The 21,135-nt window shown below is 34.0% G+C and overlaps 1 protein-coding gene across 1 annotated transcript in view; it reads left to right on the plus strand.

Moving 5' to 3' along the window:
* PARP8 (poly(ADP-ribose) polymerase family member 8) overlaps positions 1-21,135 on the plus strand; it is a 176,421-nt gene that overhangs the window by 99,498 nt on the left and 55,788 nt on the right. The window contains exons 5-10 of the mRNA XM_019641448.1: positions 6,176-6,265; positions 6,831-6,901; positions 8,553-8,630; positions 9,904-9,998; positions 18,800-18,860; positions 19,322-19,412. Of these exons, the coding sequence (XP_019496993.1) occupies positions 6,176-6,265; positions 6,831-6,901; positions 8,553-8,630; positions 9,904-9,998; positions 18,800-18,860; positions 19,322-19,412 (486 nt within the window). The remainder of the gene's footprint in view (positions 1-6,175; positions 6,266-6,830; positions 6,902-8,552; positions 8,631-9,903; positions 9,999-18,799; positions 18,861-19,321; positions 19,413-21,135) is intronic.

Here is a 21,135-nt window from a genome sequence, read left to right on the forward strand (position 1 = left end):
ACTTAATAAAATCAAATGGTAACCATACTAACTGTTGTGATCTGTCAGGGTCATAAAATGGAATCATAATTCAAATTCCTATTTAATTCATTGTATTTGCATACTCTGCATGATTGGGATCATATTTTTCTGTATAAAATGACTATCTATTCTTTGAGTATTTTTAAAACTAGTTTATAATGTGGTGTGAGGATACTGTAAAACTTATTTCTTTAGCATTTAAGTTGGGTATTTCCTGTGGCAGTTTGCACTATGCATTTTGAATTTTCATGTTTTTATAAGATCAAATGTTACCTTTTAAAATAATTTTATAATCATAAACTCTCTTACCATTATTTTGGTATGATCGCCATATGTTTTAAGCATAGTATTTTAGAAAACTATTGTACAATTTTACAAGGTGAGCTATTATTAAACATATGCCTATTATAAAATAGTATAAAATTATTCTAGACAGATTTTATTGGTAGAACAATGACAAGATATATTTATAAAGAAAAAAATTTGTGTAGATAGTTTTGCAATCAGCCCTCTCATTTATTATGATTTAGAACGTTTTGATCCTGAATGTTTGCTAAGTATGTTAGGAAAATAAAATCCCCACTATTGTAAATATTATAATTATTGTGCTTCTCATTTGAGGCAGCTCCTATAGATGTCAGCCATGAGAGGTGCAGGACTTTATGTTAAGGTGATAGAAATAATGTCACAAATCAAAGCCCAACTTGAAGACAGTGAATTATTCTGTAGCACAGGAAATACAGTAAAAGATGCCTTTCATAAATCAAATGAACCAAATGTGTAGCTCCCTCTTGTGGCCAAGCGGTATGACTCTGACTTTTGCTCGCCATATGGGAGCTCCACTTGGAAATACAATGCAGAAAAATTGAAAGTTAAAAATAAAGCATTGGTTGTCATTTGTGCTTTTAAAAATTCCATTCTTGGAGCAGTTTGTAGTGCATTTCCAATATTTCATTTCTAAAAAGAAAAGGAGTATAAATAAAGCACAAGGATGGCAGAAGATAGTGCATGCTGGGGTAGAATTTTGAATTGGTTGAAGCAACTAGCACACCATATGTCAAGTATTTTCATGTACATAATTAAATTGATTCTAAATGTCAGTCTGTGTAGAGACAGAACAGGGGCTATCGTGACATTTTGTAGTTGAAGAAATGTGCTGAGAGAGGTCAAATAGTATTTCCTAAGGACATGTTATTTGGTGGTAAAACCAGTTCTGTAACTCAGTTCTGATTCCTACCACTTCTGGAGAAGAATTAGTAGTATTTCTGTGGAGCTTGCTTTAAAGTGAATATTACTATGATAATATTTTCCCAGTTATTAAATTTTAATCTATATCAATTTGTATTAAGAGTTCAGTTAATATGCTTGATTTCTCAGACTATTATATAAAGATAGGTTTGCTCTTCCTTTTCAGTATTCATTCCTGTGTTTTGTTCTCTTTTTGCACTGGCTAGAATTTCCAGAATAATTTTTAATAATAGATGTGAAAGTTGCAGCTTTGTCCCTTTTATCAAAATTAGTGAGCGTGCTTCAGTTGCTTTCAGAAAAGGAAGTATTATTTCTTTTCTCATTTACAGATCTTTTTTATTTTTTTTTAAAGAATGAGAAATCTTTATCAAATTTTTATTTGGCATCTGTTAAGTATCATATATGCTTTCTCCTTTGAAGAACAGGGTAGCAAATTAAATTAGCAGATATCTTAATGTGGGTCTATAAAAATAATGTGCATTTTGTCATAAGCTTTGTTATTAAAGATTTCAAAGTGCTGAAAAAATTAAACTGTTCTTTTGGCATTTGCTAGAACTTGCAAGCAAGTCTTTCTGAGCCTGGTATCTTTCTAAGGTTGGTTTCTGCCACGATTATTGATCTGTTCTGTTTTTCTGTTTTTTAGTCATTTTTTAACATGTGTTCTTAAAAGCCCACTGCTATATTGGTGAAATGTCCAAACTGTTTAGCAAAAAGTTACTTATAGTATTCAGTTTATACATCTTAAAGTTTTCTGCATCCCTGCAGTTATTTCTTCTTTCTCGTTTCTATTGTTTTGTATCTGTTCTTGTCTTTTTTCCCCATTTGATTTTTCTTCTAAAACGTTGGCTGTGTTAAAAATTCGTTCAAATAGCTCTTTCATGTTTTTAATTTCAAAATGCAGTGACTTTGGTAGTACTTTTAATTCCTTCTGCTAATTTTCCTAAGGCATTTTTTCCCTCTACTTTTCCTGGATTTTATGGTTCAATGATTATCTCATCGTCTAAGTTTGAAAATGTGGAATATTCTTTGCCCTATGAAAATGTGCCAGCATTATTCTCCGAATTCAGGATTATGTTACCCTATTTTTTTTTTTAGAATCAGACTTGTCATTTGATAATTTTAATTTATTAAGTAACCTATGCCACCTATTGAAACTCATTTCATAGTTTGTTTTGTGAAGATAAAAATTTAGAGTGTCTTAATTACTGAGTTTTCAAAATAAAGTGAAGATATAGAGCCAACCCTCTGGTTTACTTGTAATTCTGTGTGGAGTTTCTACTGTAGACAGTTTGTTATTTTTTAAAGGTAAGCGCATTACAAGTCATAGATAATTGTCTTACTATAGAACAGAACAGCAGAATTCTTTCTCATCAGTTCCCACCTTTAATTAGGTGGCTTACCTACTGTTGGCTGTGAGTTCTCTCATCCCTTTTATATGTTCTACAAGGTACTGGAATTGAGTGGCTATTTTTTGATATTAAAAAACATAGCAAAGCATTGATTTTTGATTCAGACAGTTTCACCACTTACTAGCTGTAGTACTAAATACTTTAATGATGTAAACAATTTGAGCAAGTTACTTAATTTCTTTGAGCCTTGGTTTCCTCATCTTTAAAATAGGGATAATAATTGATTGGCTTGAGGGTTGACATGAATATTACATAGGACATTCAGGGAAAATAGCATATTATATTATAAAACCAGTATAATTATTATTTATAATTATTTCTTTTAAGCTATTTCTTTTAAGTTACATAGTAATGAATACTGGAATGACTTGGCTTAAATTATGTTGGCATTTGAAATAGAATAAAAGCAATAGTTTAAGGGATGCTTTTTCATAGCTCTCTACTCCTTTATGCCCAATGGAAATTCTAGTAATGCTTGCATAGTCTAGTAAGGAAGAGAAGAGGAAATATTCATACTGTTACCAGCCTTTAATAAACTTCTATAGGTCCTCAACAAAACTTACACATTAAAGAACCCACCTGTTCCCATTAGTGTTAAAAACCATTGGCGGGGCATCCCAGTCAGGACCCCCTCTTGTTTCTAGAGCTGTAACTTTCTGCTCTAATAAAACTATCCTCTGCTACAAACTTAAAAAAAAAAATTGGCATCTTTAGAGTTATGTGGGAGAATTCCAGTGAAGGAATTTGAGTTTGAAAACATTTTATTCTTTCTTTCTTCCTTTCTTTCTTCCTTTCTTTTTTAATTAAAATTTAATTAATGGGGTGACAATGGTTAGTAAAATTACATAGGTTTCAAGTGTACAATTCTGTAATACATCATCTATACATCACATTGTGTGTTCACCACCCAGAGTCAGTTCTCCTTCCATCACCATGTATTTGACCGCCTTTACCCTCTTCTATCACTCCCCTCCCTGCTTACCCTCTGGTAACCACTAAACTGTTGTCTGTGTCTATGAGTTTTTGTTTCTTTATTTGTTTGTCTTGTTTCTTTGTTGCTTTCAGTTTTATATCCCTTATATCAATATCAGTGAAGTCATATGGTTCTTGACTTTTTCTGTCTGACTTATTTCGCTTAGCATAATAAAACATTCTATTGCTTCAGTGACTCATTTTGTTACCTTAAATGCATTCCTTACCCTTTATATGTCCTACTTTTCCATGTCTAAACAAAAATGATATGACGATTATTACAGATATCAAAGTAGTTTGAGGAAGATTTGAGATAATTACTTGAGCAACAACAACAACAAGAGAAAGCATAGAATTCATTCACACAGCTAGGACGATCCTCAGATCACCAGCAAAAGCTCTTCATTGTGTCACTGAGATTGTGGTGTAGGCTCAAAGGGATCAACGTCTAGTTGGTAAAAGGGCCTGGATTTGATGTGCTTTGTCAGCTCTCTGCAGTTTAGTGTTTGACTTGGATGTACCTCTGTATGTGACCTAAAGGTGACTTAATAGATAGTGCCATGAAACCTAAAAACATTTTGGTTTGGGTAAATTAAGCCAAAAGTAAATTAAAAGTGTTCTAATCAAAATAAAAACTGGTAGAAAATCTCTTAGAAAATAATATGTTTGGATATATAATCTTATCTTTCTGCGTAATGCAACATATAGTATGAAATTATATTCCCTTGAATCAAATCTCACTGCCTTCCAGTGTCAACACTGTACAGAAGCTATTTGATTGTGTAAATCGAGCTATTCACATCCCTGTTTTCTTAAACAGAAAGTCCTAATTGACTTGCCTCTTGCTGCTTTGTAAAATCCTCATTCCATGACACTGAGATATTGCATGTTACTATGTCCATTTTAAAGATTTTTGTGGATCGTCCCTTCAACTTGGTCATCAGCTATTACTTCTGTTGCTTTAATGCTCCCTTTTAATACTCCTTTTTCTCCATAAGTTTGCTTCAAGGACTCCATTGTGCACAGGGAATGCATAATTAAGTCAATTCAGGAACAAATAGCTTTGGATCAGTAAGACTCTGATTGAGGGTTTAAGAAATTTAAAAACTAGCTTTAACAGAGGACTCTGATCCTTACCTGCAAGTATAAGGTTACTGACAGAAGAAACTCCAGATAAGTACTCTCAACTAACATGATGAGACGACCATTTAAACAAACTTATATGAGATCTGCTTCTTAGTCTGTGGCCCCACTTGATAAACACAAAAATCTTACACCCTCCTTGATGCTACTTGAAAGCACAATAAGGCAAACTTTGTAATTAAAACAAATCAAAGCCATGAGGCGAGCCAGTTTTGTTTCAAATCGAATCATCCCCAGCTCTTCTCAGCTTCCTGCATACCTATTAAAGCCTTACGTTTGTGGAGAATCTTCTGTGGCTGTGCTGGGAAGCTCTGTCATTTCCTCATTACTCAAGGTCTCAAAAATGTACAGATGTATCTTTAGAATAAAGTAATGACTTTGATATCAACTAAAAATCATGTTCTCACTGTACTGACACAATATTATGAAAACTTGGCTCAACATCTTTTATCACGTAGTCAGTCAGTCATCTGAAAACTCATTTCCATTAGCAGAAATGGATACAGGTTTCTCTTATATGTTGCGAATATTTCATACTTTTATTTTTATATTTATGTTTTATACATCATTGACAAGTGTGTTATAGGACCATTATTAAAGAATCAGTGATGTGTTTGTTAAATAGCTGTCTCACAAATGCCCTGTAATCATCAATGAGCAAAGTAGAATACACAGCTGTATGTTATATTACCGTATACTTGAAGATCAGTATTTATCATGGAAAAATCCTAAATTTATAAAAATACTGTTTTTTTTTTCCCCAGAGAAAACAAATGATGTATTAAAAACTTAAAGAATCTGTGGAATAATTTTCAATATTTTATGCACTCAACTTGTTTATTTTACTTATTTAGATAAAATTAATCTGTGGAAGAAGAATCGTGAGACTTTATATCAATTTAATTCTGTATATTAGAGTTCGGTGGTTAGATATGATTTACAACAAAAGCTGTAGCTCCAATTCCTTAATGACTTGATACTGACTCTTTTCTGTGCACCAAATGTTCTTGTTTAGCTTTCTCCCTCCACTCACTAACTCTGCTTCCAATAGTAGTGATATTGAAAAGGACCCTGTTCAGTGAGTTGGGACAACCAGTTGCATGCAAACGATTCATTGCCAAATGGGATATTCTAGGTGTATTTGGATAGTGTCTATCCTGAAGTCTGCAGATTCCCTAGGAAATGCAAACATCTTTAAAGAGGCTATTTACAATTAGTTCACATGTAAATTTGCAATTTACTTCATTATTTTCTGATATTAATTAGAACAGTAGTGTGTGCTTCATCAGTGTTAGAAGTGATGTGGATGTAATTTTATATTTTTATAAAGGATGTATTTTTTTCAAGTTACTATGCCTTCAATTGTCCATATTTCTTTGCAGATAATACCTATGTGTCAAGTTCAGAAAATGATGAAGATGTATTAGTTACTACAGAGCCAATTCCAGTAATTTTTCATCGAATAGCAACGGGTAATAGGAATACACGATTTTTTATTTCTGGTTAATGTTTTTTATTGTAGATAACTTTGGTTTTTTATTTCTTTTAGCCCATGTAAGAGATATTAATCTTTAGCATCTATAAATCTGGTTCTCCATACAAATGTCCTATCTAACATGCATTAGTTTGTTTTTCAACAGTGTTTTAAATACTTGTACATAAATTTACAGTACTTTAAAAAGTCTTTTTAAAATGTATTATGTTGATATTTGCTCTTGTGAAAATATTTTCATATAATGAACTGCTAGACAAACTGAATATTTAAAAAGCATACTTAAGGCAATAATTACCCCATGAAATATATAATGAGAGCTGAAAGAATCTGTATAGTAGCATTTTGGTTAGACCATATTTTTATAAGCAATGAAAAATAGCTTGTATATTATGTAACTCCCCAACATAATATAGTTTCAAAATATCCCTTAATTTTCTTGTAAAGGAAAGAATTACCCAGGGGGTGTTTTTATACTGAAACTTATGAATATTTGGTAAATAGTATACTGAACACTAAAATGATTTTTTAATTATAACTTTCAGAATTAAGAAAGACAAATGACATTAACTGTTGCTTATCCATAAAATCCAAATTACAGAAGGAAAATGGAGAGGTATGTAAATTATATTTTATATTTCTTGAAAACAGTATAGATATATTATGAATGTACTGTGTATTTGTATTATAGTTAATATCATAATTGTCATTTAAGTTAAGATTGCATAGGGCGAATGAGGCTTGAGCTTGTGGCTTTAAGAACTAAAATTAACCCTGAGAAGGAGGCTCCCTTTAAACTAATGGAAGGTCTGGTTTAAATCTTAATAAAGTGCATACAAAACCTAACCTAGTCTCTGTATTTTCACCAAATAATGTAGTTGACTGAGGACCACTAACCTAACTTATAGTTATAATAACTACATGTAGTTATAAGTTTTGATGGGACCCTTAAAATTTCATTTGTAAAAGGTGATCTCTTTAGCATGGGTATAGCCTTATTGTTATTGGCCAGTGTTAAATAAGCAGCAATAATGACAACAGACCCAGCCCTTTTGCTCACATTTAAAAAGTTCACTTGAACCTATAAATACATACTGTGACATTAAACAAACACTGAGTGCAATGAGGCCAACAGTTCTTTGCTTTTAAAACCGTGCACTCAATACAACCTGTTTGTGTTGTACTGCTCATTCTATTCTTCTCTATCCACGTGGAGAATCACGGATTTAGAAATACTGTTGCTGAAACCAGAAACTAGCGTTTTACAAAACCCGAATTCCCTTTTCTAAGTTTTTTATGTTCCTTAAGAATTTAAAATTTGGTCTAGAAATTTAGGGATGATTCTAAAACATTGGATTAATAGATTCCTATGTCTAAAGGAGGCTGCCGTTCTCCTAATTATCTTAATTTAACACTGTCAGGAACAGAAATACTTCCATGCGTTCGTTCCTTCAGATGAATTTTCATTGTTTGTACTTTAGACACATAACAGATGTGGCTCAGGTAATTAGAAACTCAAACTTCAAGTTCAAGCATATTTAATTAAATACTCTTAAAAAATCTGAAGTTTTTGTATCTGAAAGTTCTCTTCATAATGTGATTCATATTTATTTTCATAATTTAATTTTTATTTTATTTGATCCAAAGTGTCTTTTCTTTCATACCATTGTGTAGCATTGGCAGTGGAAATGAGAACAATCTGGGGTAAATAATGCTGAGGAAATTTCTAATAAAAATTGAATCAGAAAAAAAAATTGAATCAGTATGAGCTTGTCAGATGTTTTCTCAGAACAAAACCCAAATAAAAATACATCAGTTTTTTTGTTTGTTTGTTTGTTTTTATTATTATTATTATTTTTTTAGCTGAGCCATCCTGCCACCTGTTGGCAGCTCAGCGGCTGCTCAGCTTGGGCCGGGACTCGAACCGCTGTTGCTCAGAGCTCAAACTCTTGAGCAAGCTCTTAACCAACTGAGCCACTCAGCCGGCCCTATACATCGTTTTTATACTATGTACATCAAATATTAAATTGTACAACTCGAGATAAGCAAAATAGAACTTTTAAAAAATATGTACAATAGAGCTTCATCAACCGCTAAAACTGTCTCTCACTACCTTTTGTTTTTGGCTTGTATGGCACCAAGAATGCTTTCACATAAAATCTACATGAACTGCACAAGACCTACTACCTATTACGCCACTTTCTACTTTTTAGAGGTGCCAAACTAATTTCACCATTGAAATTGTCCTCTTATTCTGTTATTTTAAGGAGTCAAGACAAAATAGTACAGTGGAAGAAGATTCTGAAGGTGATAATGACTCTGAAGAATTTTATTATGGAGGACAGGTAAGCACACCAGGTCCTCCAGTTATCCGCTCTCAGAGTTAGCAATAGCCATGTATGTCCTGGTGGAAATCTGTGCTTGTGATCTAAGAGACCTATGTGTTGTTCAGGGTCCTGTAACTAACTAGGAAATCCGTATAATTGATCTGCTTCAAACTCTGCAGATTATCAGAAATTGAGGTTACTTTTGCAAATCTTTGACTGTAATCATTCATTTACATTGAAGTTGTCTCCATTATAGTCATTTTGCACACACCATTTTATTATGCTTTTGACTTTTTCTTTTCTTAAGCATATTGTGCTCAGTCAATATTTTGAAATGACAGTTCGAACAAAGGCATGGATTGTTAGTTTTAAATAAAAGGTGATTACACTTTATAAAAATTGATGGGCCCAAATTACTGAACATTCCATTGTTTATATTGTTTTCGTTTTCCTCTTATACTAATGTATAGTGTTTGTTGAAAAATAGTTATGAAGAAACATTGTAATTTGTAGACATAAAAATGACATAGCCACAGCTGTGTATATATAAATGAATTCATCCTTTTGTTTGAAGATCATGTTAAAATTTTAAACTGAGCAATTTTAAGATATGGCTATATAGGGTTTTTTGGCCTGTTTCTATAAACTTCTTGATCAAATATGCTTTGTAACTTGGGTAGTATAATGGAAGATAATGTGTTAAAACAGTGTTTTAAAGCCAGTTTTTTGTGTAAAAGAATGCAAGTCAATTTATTCATTCAGAATCAAAAATCAGTAATTTGTCAACCAGGCATATGTGAGGCAGTTGAGATATGGCCCTAAATAGAACCAGGTCTTCTCACCAAGCATAGTGTTCTAGCAATGGAGTATTTTTTCCTAATGATTCTTTAACCAATATAAGACTGTCACATTATATGAGATAGTTCTTCCAGTTTTGATATGTGTTTACACAGCTAATTCTTACAAAGGGGAAGTGAATGCATTTCTTCAGTCTAAACGTTTTTCAGATTATCTGCCAGACACTTACTTCACTCCTTTTAACATTTGCATTTTCCTCATAGCAAAGTAGTCTAATTTTACTTTTTAAACACAGTAAGTTATACTAGACATATGTGAACCGAAGAACTGTAGTGAAGATACCGCTCAATTATCTATGTGTTTTAATGAAGGCGACAGAGAAAGGGCCCGTGGCAGAGCCTGCAGGGTGCCCTGTACAAGAGATGGTTTGTATCTCAGGTTCTTTTGATTCACTTCACCCCGCAGTCACTTCTAAACCATCCCTTCCCGCCAGGTGAACTACGACGGGGAGCTGCACAAGCACCCGCAGCTCGAAGCTGACTTGTCAGCAGTGAGGGAGCTATATGGGCCTCATGCAGTTTCTCTCAGGTAAATAAACACCTTTGTTGAATAAAAATTAAAATGATTTGGTAAGTCATTGGGATTTTCTATTGGAGTTATTTTAACTGGAAATTTTGGGGGCTTTGAAATGTGAACATATTTGAGAGATTGTATTGTTTCTGCTTATACAACGTGGCATATTTATGGCTATGTGTGTTGTTTTCTTTGTACAGTAGTTTCAGATTATATTGAATGCATTAAAGAAATTATTTAGGAGAGTTAGTTTGATAAAAGATCAGCCTTAAGTGGTCTCATAATCAATTCTTATAATAGATTTGGCCAGCTGCGCCCATGCTGTTACCATCAATCAAAAACACATTCATGTGAACAATAAAAGTAAATAACGTATAATCACTGGCAACCAGATCACATTGTGATAGGTCATCGAGTCCCTCAAAAACAGAAAGGAATAAAAGACATAAATTGGCACAGTGTTTACTTAAATGATAATCTTTTTTTATTCTGCAGACTTAATATATTATTTGATGTTAAATTTCCAGATCATTTTTTATTACTTTTAATCATTCAGATGACCCCACCATCCTTATTTACCTTTCTTTTCTCTCCTTAATTTAAGAAAAACCCTTTTCTGCCACCTTATTAGTTTCTATCCATGAGCTAGATCTGATTATTTCAAATTCCTGTTCTTTGCCTAAAGGGTATTCAAGTCTCCATGGAATTCCAGACCTCTCTGTTTCCCAGCCTGACCTCAGTTCCAGCCTTATCCACACAAACCAGAATTGTTCCCATTCTCCAAATATACTATATTCCCTATTGATTTTGGGCTTTTGCACAAGCATTTCTCTGATCAAGGAACGCGTCCCTCTTCAAGCCCGAATCCAAAGGTCAACTTGTCTTTGCATTTCTTTGATTCTCTAACCCGGATTATTCTGCCCTCTGGACTCCCGTTGCATTTTGGCTCTTACCTCATTTATCATACTTCTCATGTCTTGGGTTACTTCTTCCCCTCTAGACTATGAATTCTTTGGATGCTGGGGCAGCACACGTTTTGTTTGTTTTATTTTGTTTTGGCTTGGTTTAATCATTCTCGTCTTCTGGTATTTAGCATAGCACAGGGCATATATGAAATACAGGCTGGTGGGTTCTTGGTTGCTGTCAATGGCAACATCCATGAGTGATATTCTCATTATCTGGTTATGTAAATAATGTGAACATGTCTTTTCAATGGATATATCCAGGTTTTGAAAGAGCAAACAAATACTTTTAGTTGGGAAAGACAACACAGCTCTAATTTATAATTGCCAAATGTTTTATTTTAACTGGAGAAACAGAAACTGACAACTACCTGCAGCCTAAATAAGCTGGGGTTTGTATATCCAACCCTCTCTCCCACTGGTGGAGTTCTATTAGGCTGCAATTGAGTGCGAGGGTTTGGGATTATACTTGGAAAAGCAAATCTCAGCAATTTTCAAAGCATTCGCAAATTCATTGTGATCGTTTCATAGCTGATCCCTGCTGTGGCTCCAGGGGAGAGAATATGGATATTCAATACATGTTTTAGAATGAATAAATGAAGAAGGCAATAGTAACAATCAATAAATAGCCCCAAACAATGACCAATTTTTTAACTTCAGTTGAATTTTGCTTGAAAGCTTCAAACTTTAATCACAGTAATTTAACCCCCTCCCCCCACTAAAAAAAAAAGTCTGTGGGATATAATGAATCATGCAGTGCAATGTAGGATTCAACTTCTCTTCATTTGAAATACATATTTTTGTTTAGAAGATTACCTTAGTGCATGCTGATTGCTTTTATAGTTGAAGATTTTTTTTTTTTTTTTAGCTGAGCCATCCTGCCACCTCTTGGCAGCTCAGCGGCAGCTCAGCTCGGGCTGGGAATTAAACTGGCGACCCTGTTGCTCAGAACTCGCACTCTTGAGCAAGTTCTTAACCAACTGAGCCACTCAGCCGGCCCGTTGGAAGACTTTTAAAACACGTATTTCCTTGCTATCTATGCCCCAATTGTACTGTCACGTATATATGAATTTTTTTGTTTTTTTCAACAAGCATTTGTTAAGCACCAATGATCATCTCTATTAGTGTTTTCCTATATTAATGAAATTATTGATAATTTATCAGCTATTGAAATTGGATAAATATTTGGAATTTTATTTAAATGAAGTATCTAAAGTCATAAATGGTTTTGATTTTTTCCTCCTTGCTTATTTCACTTAAAACTTTTGATGTAATTTAAATCTTAGTGAATGCAAGCCTTGTTCTTGCGTGCTGTAGATTTTCTCTAGCTACAAAGTAAGTTTCCAGAATAAAGAACCCCCCAGAGGCCTAATGATACAAAGGTGCATCTCAGCAGGACTAGTTTGATTTACTTAAAATAAATAAGAATGAATTTACTGTTTAGTCTCGAATACTGAGGACTGGACACAGGGGGAAAGAAGTAGGCCTAAGTTCTTGAAATCATCTTCCTTGCAAAGTTCTGAGGTCTATTGAAAACAGACTGTTCTAATTAGCTGTTCTTTTACTTAATTGAGGTTTATAAGAACTTAATGGAGTTTGAAGAGCAAAAGTACCTCAATATGCATAATAGTCTATTTGGCGTCATTTTTTTTTATGTGACATCTAATGAGAAAGGCAGCTAACCACATCTAAGTTCCTGAGGAGATGGGAATAACTGAGATTGCCTTGACTGGGGCGAAACCGTCTTAAAAGGTTGAAGGAGGATATAGAAAAAGTGACTGATGCTCAATTTATTGAAGTAGGTAATTTCAGCTCTACCTAGCCATAGCATCAAAAGCAGAACACTGGTTATGTTGAGCCATACTTGTAAACATTGATGACAGTTCTGATTCATAGGCTCTTATGTGGAAGTGAGTTAGGTCTCTGGAGGAACATGACTAATCCTATGATGCGTCTGAATATGTCTCATCTTGAATCATGCAACAAAATGAGGCTATTTTATGTTTTTCTTTATAAATTTACTCCTATAGTGATGTATTTATTTAAAAAAATATTGATCAATTCCACCTGAAAACAGCTTGAGATTAATATTTTTAAAAAGGTAGGGAATTACAAGAAATAATTCTCATTTGGTCAGGAACAACATGATTCTGATCATTTGCTTGTGATGGTTCAAACTTGTACCCCATACAAAGCATACTTTGCTTTATGATCATACCACCTTCCATTTTAAAAATTGAAGCCATATGAGTAATAATCTTCCCTTTTTGTGACTAATGCATGATAGAGGTTGGAAGATTGCAAGATTGTGACTATTTGGTGTTATGTCATTTTTTTGTGGATGGACGATTATAAATAACAGGGCCTTTTGGAGTTAACATTTTGCAGGGCAGGGCATGGTGAAGATTTTTTAAGATTTGAGGAAGCTATACTACTGTATTCAGACCCACCACCCAAATATATATATCAGAGAGAGAGAGGGAGGGAGGGAGGGAGAGAGGGAGAGAGAGGAGAGAGAGAGAGAGAAAAAACAGGCCACATAAATCAGAATGGACTACTTTAATTTCTCTGGATTTCCAGACTTTCATTTGTAGTGACCAGTAGGACTACTTAGAAATCTTCTGGTTCTCCTCTCCTGGCAGATGGCAGGATTGTGTTTCCCTGGCCCTTTTCATGTTAGGCATGGACACACACTAGTTTTGGTCAGCGAAATGCGAGCGTACATGCTAGTGTGTGAATTCCCGTATCCTCCAGGCTCCATCCCTCTGACTACAGTGAGCAGCATTTCACCCCTCTCCCCTGATTCCACAGCAACCACGTGCGAGTGAGGCATAAATTCTGTGTGGTTTTAAAACACTGATGTTTTGAGGATGTTTGTTACTCCAACATAACCTACATTGAAGTATGCCATTCACCAAGAGAAGATCTTGGGTTGGATATTGCAGTGCCCTTTCCAGCATATTGTTTCTCCTACTTCTGCCTCTAGAGCCCAGGAGAAAAGCAGTCTGACTTTGAAAGCAAGAGGGAAGCGATGACAGGAGGCACATGGAAGAAAGAAACAAAGGGGAGAGCGTTTTCCAAAAACACTGGCGCATAATCCAGACCTAAGCTTCAGAATGTCAGATCCCAGACAGTCACCTCAACTCCAGTGCCCGTCCTTGCAAGCAAAACCAGAGATTTCTAAGCTAAGGGCAGAGTTGTAGCAACTGTTTATACTGTACCTCTTATACACTGTTATTTTAGATGGGCTTCCTTTCGCATCTGGATCTAATTTTTAAATTCTCCTCAGCCCTGTTGTCCTTTAGAGAAATATATAGCTATCTTGGATACAGTTTTGCAGATGCTGTAATCTGCCAAGATTTCTTTCTGCCTACTGAGTTTGCATATTTCTTGGCCCATTCACAAACATCTCTCCCACACTGGGCAAAACACACACATTGAGTAAGCATGCAGAGATAGACATGCAAGCTGTGGAGTTTCAGATGTCATCGCAAGGTGGATGTTTCTTCGCAAAATATATTTCTTCTCAAAATATAACTGACCAATTGTTGAAGGCAGGAAGAACTAAATAGAAATAGAGGTTTATTGCCCAAGAAACTTTGGTAATTTTGTGTATGTGTGTGTATACATATAACTTACTTGACAGTTAATAAAGGAAGGCTAGATATCTAAAATATATTTTTATAACCAGCACAATCACTGCTAATTTTGGTTGGATAGTATTATAAAACATCACATAGTATAATGCATAGGCTGCAGTTTTGTAGAGAAAGAGCCAACATAGATGGTCTAATATTTAATATATTGTGAGTATGTATGTGGTGTCTCATTAATGAGGATGTTGTCTTTATTAATTCCATTAAAATATAGGAGAATGTATAGCCAAGAATTGTAGCACAAGTGCCCTCAAAAATACATGTTTATAAAAATATATTTCATATGTATATTATTAAAATAAATATATGTTCTTAAATAGGTCATACATAAATATCTAAAATCAAATGGCCAGATTTTAAGATACGTCAATTCAAAGAGTTGCTCAGATGACTGGAAAGAAATTTGTGGAGCAGTTCTTTTCAAACCCTCAGTTTCAGAGTAAAACGACTGCATCAGATCATTTCTACATTGTTTCTCTTATATTAAAACAGTATTCGAGTTCTATGTGATGTGATCTCTCCACAGTGAATAAATATGGACTGTGCAGGAAATTATTCTGAGTTATTATAAACTCAATACAGCATTCAGGACACAATCAGATACCTAGCTTCATAATTCAAGTTGCAGCCATACATCAAGCATTTGCCTTGATTCGGCATTTGCTATTCATGAGACTGGGGCTACTGGAAGTTATTCAGATATAAAAGCAACCCCAATGACTGGGTCGATGCATCTGGACAAACTGTAATCACACTTTGTAATCTCACAGTGGGAAACGTGAAATTACTGGCGTTATATAAAAACGGCATCACAACAGAAACTGGTTTGCATATGCACAGCATTGTTGTGAAAACCTTTGAAGTGTGGCATAAAAACAAAAAGTGTAACTATTTACAGATGTACACCTGCAGAATCCAGTTCATTGCAAACCTTCAGTGCCTCTGCCTCCTCAACATTCTGTGTTTGTGCTCTGTGATAGCGAAGAAAACTTGTAACCCTTTTCTTCCCTTCGAATGAAATTGATAGTGTTAGAAATTAGGAACATTACTAACTTTAAACCAAAATTGTTGAAGAAATCATATAAAGAATACTTTAAAATTCACATGCAAAAGCTTTCAAAAGAATATATGTCACATTCTGATTCATAACTTGATGGTAAAATTGAGTGGGTGTGGTCTGGAAATCTATTTATGAAGAGAACAGCTCTAGGTAAGGTTCTAACTGATTTTCGTTGTCTCTGATTTTTTTCTCTCTGCCTCTACACATACCAAGTGTTGGCCATCATAAACAAATCCAAATAAAAGTTATTCTCCCCTATGAAATTGGCAAAGAAGGGAGAAAAAAATGCCCGGTGGTGATGAGGATGTGAGAAATGGCCACTGTGATAACCTGGCTGGTATGATTATGTATTGTTTTAACCTCTTAAAATAGTAATTAAACAATATGTACAGATCGAGACTCTTAAGTATAGTTATGCCATTTATTTCACGCTGTAATTCTAGAAGTGATTTTGTGAGAAGACAGTATAGGAAAACCACACATATAGAAGTGAAAGAACAGGATAAAAATCTTTGCATACCATATTATCCTTAATATATTGTGACTATTATATGACATATTAATTATATAAGCAAAAGGATTATCTCTGAGTGTTGGTATTACACATTACTTTTTGTTCGTTTTTCTATTTCTCATATTTTATTTAATGAGCCTATATTACCTTTGTAATCAGAAAAAGTACATATGTTTTTAGAAAATACATAACCACAGTCTATAGTTAATATATAAGTACTTTTTACTTTTTTGGTTTTCCTGTTGCTATTTTATTTTTAAAAAGGTATTTTAGTTTCCATACGTTTTTGGTACTCTGTTTGCTCAGTGAATAGTATATCTGGAAGATTTCTATCAGGATATTAAATATTTTTATATCAACCTTTTTAGTAGTGGGTAATATTTAAAAATCATATCATTGTGCTGTAGTTTTAAGTATTTCCTTATTATTCAATATTCATTTATTTTGCAATTTCTGCTGTTACATGCATCCTTTCAGGTAAAAGTCTGAATATGTTTGTTCTAATTTTGGGGGGAATGGTTGTAGTCAAGGCCTCTTCACTGCGCTGAACTGCCTTGAGCATCATTAGTAGTAATCTATACGCTCATCACATTTAGTGGCTCATTCTTTTAACATGCCTGACTATAGATATTTGATTTCTTATGTTTATGAATAATTTGCTGGTATTCAGGGTCAGCAAATTATGATCACTGGGCCACAGGGCCAGTTTTTGAACAGTCCGTGAGCTACAAATCGTGTTCGCTTTTTAAAAGGGTTGTGATAAAAACAAAAAGAGGAATATGTGATGGAGCCTCTATGTGGCCTGAAAAGCCTAAAATGTATACTATCTTGACCTTTACAGGGAAGTTTACTGAACCCTGAATTAGAGGCATAAAAGAAATGATTCCTGTGCTGTTGGTTCTTTTTCTTGTCCTAGTTTCTGTATAGTTTTATAACTAAATTGGTATATTTTTTATCTATATTTGCATATCATTCTAAATTTTCATAAGGTTATATATAAAGGTTCTTATTCTTTACAAATAACATGTTTTGATGCATGCAATTAAATTCCTGTGTGAATAATTTTCATCCCTTTTCTTCTTTTAAGCTTTAAAAATCTTACCATGAGAGAATAAAGAGTGCAATTTCATAAATAATGAAACTGCATTTAGTGTTTTGATATATTTTTAAGGGAGAATGGAGAAAGCATAGAGACTAAGTTATTATATTCTAATATGCTGTATTTTTTCGTCATAGACATCAAAGAGCAAAAAGACTCCCTAGATTCCTTTATTCATCAAATTACATAAAACCATTTAATCATTAAAAATTTCTTCTCTCAACCCTATAATAGTGACACAGTTTTGTGCTGTATTAACATTATTTGAATATACGTGTAATACACAGACATTTTCATTGTGCACTTTCTATGTACCAGATAGTGCACTTGACAGTTTTGAAGCTGGACATGAATTCAACGGCCTTACTTCACTGACTTCTTATCTGCTCTTAGCCAACTTGTTTGACTTGCCTAAACCTCAGCTTTCTCATTTGCAAATGAGGGTGGTAATAGCATTCTTGTTTTAAGGCTGTGATCAGGACCCAAGGCAATCAGGCGTTAATGTTTGTCCTGGTTTCAAACACAAAGTGATAGCTTATTGAATACTGAACTGATTAAGCGCTTGCATAAATAAGTAGGGCATATAGTGTATTCAACCCCTTGCTCTGCTACAAGGTGATGATGAGTGACTTATTACTTTGGGCCTCAGTTAACGCATCTATAAATTGGAATGGTAGTAGTACTTTTAGTGCACTATAGTCACATGTACATGAAATCCTGAGAACAATTTCTGGCTCATAAGTGCTCAGTAAGTTTTAGCCATTAACCTTTATTGTTCATTTTATCTCTATAATTCTCTCCCTGATTATGTATAGAGTTTGGAACTTCAGAATTTTATAAAAATATCAAAAATAGAGATGTGTGCGTATGGAGAATATTAAAAACTAACATTTTTATGGTCTTTTCATTAGCTTTAAGAAAATATGCTGGTTTGTGACACTACCTGGGCTGGAGAAAAGTTGGTCTTCATTAAGTCTTCATGTTGAGCATAACTGCTGTTACTTGTTTTAATTTTGACATATCAGACTTTTAGAGCTGCCTATCAAAACAGTGACATTTAAGTGACAGAGCACCTGGATCAGTTTTAGAACCACTGATGTCTAATATAGAATGAAAATCCATGGACCCATTATTGTGGCAGTAAATTATTCCCCCCACCACCACCCTTCATGTCAATGCTCCTTTCTTGCCCCTACAAGCAGCTGTTCATCCTCAGATAGCGCAATGAAAACAGGGCAGTCACCTGAGAAGAGTGTTTAATTTACCACAGAGAGCCTGAAACCATGAACCAAACAACTCTTGAATGTATGTGCACGTACATAAAGATGAAAAATGTCCATATTGTGTAAATAGGTCACAGAAGATGACAATCTAACAAGATTGAGTTAATTCGTGTTGACAGTCATTTCTGAGCTATCCATAGTAATCAGGGATGAGAATGAGTCATTAAAATTTTAATTTAAAATAACCTAACACACTATCTTTTAAGGAAAATGGAAAAATTAATGTTAATCTTTGCTTTCAGGGAATATGGGGCCATTGATGATGTAGATATTGATCTGCATATTGATGTTAGCTTTCTTGATGTAAGTATAAATTTATGCAATACGATTGCCACACTTAAAAGACATTTATTTCGATTCTTGGAAGAAATTTAATTTTTGTTTCTCTTATAATACTATTAGTAATGTACTGACTTTTTCAGAGTGATTTACGAAGAAGTGTTATGACTGAAGAAGCAGAGATTACATATATATATATATATATATATATGTGTGTGTGTTGGTTTTTTTTAATATATTCTGAAACTTATGGGCTCTTAGTATAGTACTTCAGTATGTCTTAAGCTTTCATTTTAATTTTCTACATAGATGGCAAAAAGAGTACTTTGGCTTTCTTTTCACAAACCAGTAGGTTTTCAGATGATTTGTATGCCTTAATGATTTATGCATTTCTTCAAAATATGTTAAAAGTGTTTTTTTAACTTTGGAAAAATACATCAAGAACTCTAAAAGATGTGATTTATCTTTAAAATATATTTGCACAGGAGGAGATTGCTGTGGCTTGGGAAGTGATTCGAACAGAACCTATAATTGTCCGACTACACTGCTCACTTACACAGTATTTAAATGGACCAGGTTAGTTTTATTTCTCTATTTTGAATATTAACTAGCCATGCATTGTGAGTTAAGCAGAATCACTGTTCATTTGGTAATTCTGAGCATAATTGCAGCTATCTTGATAATGATATTTAAACACACTTGCATCCTAACAAAGATGGTTTATCGCCAATATAACTTGTAGAAACAAAAACATATAACATCAAGTTGTGTAGATTTCAGAAGTTGACAAGTTGCTGTGAAGCAAGCACAATAAAACCTAAAAGAGAACTTTTCATATAATAGAAGCTCAGTTAATATATTTTGGGTTATCCTTAAATTTAATTATGTCTCCGATTCTGAGACTTAATTTTTATTTTTATTTTTCTCACCTTTGATTACTGATGAATTTAGCCTAACTAAATGTAACATATTTCTGTTTTGAAAATGGCTCATAATAATTTTGTTTTCCAGTACCTTAAGGGATGATTTTGCTATATCTCAACTGATAGCTATTTACAACACAGGATCCAATTATAAATTTTTTCTAAGACGTAGTGGATTACAATCCTTTTTCCCTGCCTTTTAACACAAGTGCATGGACACTTGCACACACGCACGTACACACACACACACACACACACACACACACACACACACAACTGTATCTACTCATATTGTTCCAGTTACCTACCGCGTAGCAAACCTCTCTAAAGGATAGTTGCTTAAAACAACTTCTCTCATCGTTCTTTGGGTTTAACCGGGCAGCTCTTGCTTGCAACCTCCCAGGCTTCTGCAGCTAGGTAGATGGTGGGTGAGGCTTATGTTATGTCATTAAAGGCTCCACTAGGTTGGATGTTCAAGATGCTGGGATAGCAAGCGATTGATGCAGGTGTCATCTCGGAGCTCAGCTGGGGCCCTTGGCTAGAGTGTACCATCCGCATGACTTCTTCATGTGGTTTGTGCTTCTTGTAGCATGGTAACTGGGGTCCAAAACCAAATGTTCCAAGAGCTAGGGTGTGGATGCCCCCTGAAAAAGGGCTCAGTGAATGTTCCGCTGTATTCTGTTGATCACAGTAGTCCAAGAACCCAGCCAGAATCAAGGGGCAGACATACGTCATAAATGACACCTCTCGAAATTGTGGTCATCTTTAATCTGCCATACATACTTCACTGTGGTCTCTGCATGGTTTTCTTTAGGCATATTAAGGAACTTACATCTACTGTTACTTTTCACCTAAGAAAAATAGCTGTCCTTTCAAGTTTATGAAATATATAGGAAAATCGCTCATTTTGAAAATGTTTCTATTGTCACCTCTTTTTCTATTTTGGTATAATGTATCCTACTTAAATAATCAATTCTTAATACAGATAACATAGTAACTGATGTGATTTAATGCTAGACAAAGACAAATGGGTGTTTCATATTTTGTATTTTGATTATTTCAGATATATAGAAATGTAATAAATAAGAAAAATCATTATTCATAATCCCCCTATGCTGAGAAAAATGTAAATAGTTTGGTGTCTCTATTTTCTATACAACACAGTTTATTTTCATAAAGTTGACATTGAATTGATAAATACTTATGCACCTTAATATTATGCTGTGAAACTGTCCTCATCATTAAATATTCCAAAACAAAATCATTTGTGATATCTGCACAGTATTCCAGCCTGTGATTGTATGTGGTCTTGCTGTTTCCCTATATATTCTGCTATATATATATATATATATATATATATATATATATATATATAT

Source organism: Hipposideros armiger, unplaced genomic scaffold (assembly GCF_001890085.2).
Source record: "Hipposideros armiger isolate ML-2016 unplaced genomic scaffold, ASM189008v1 scaffold_60, whole genome shotgun sequence".
NCBI lineage: Eukaryota > Metazoa > Chordata > Mammalia > Chiroptera > Hipposideridae > Hipposideros > Hipposideros armiger.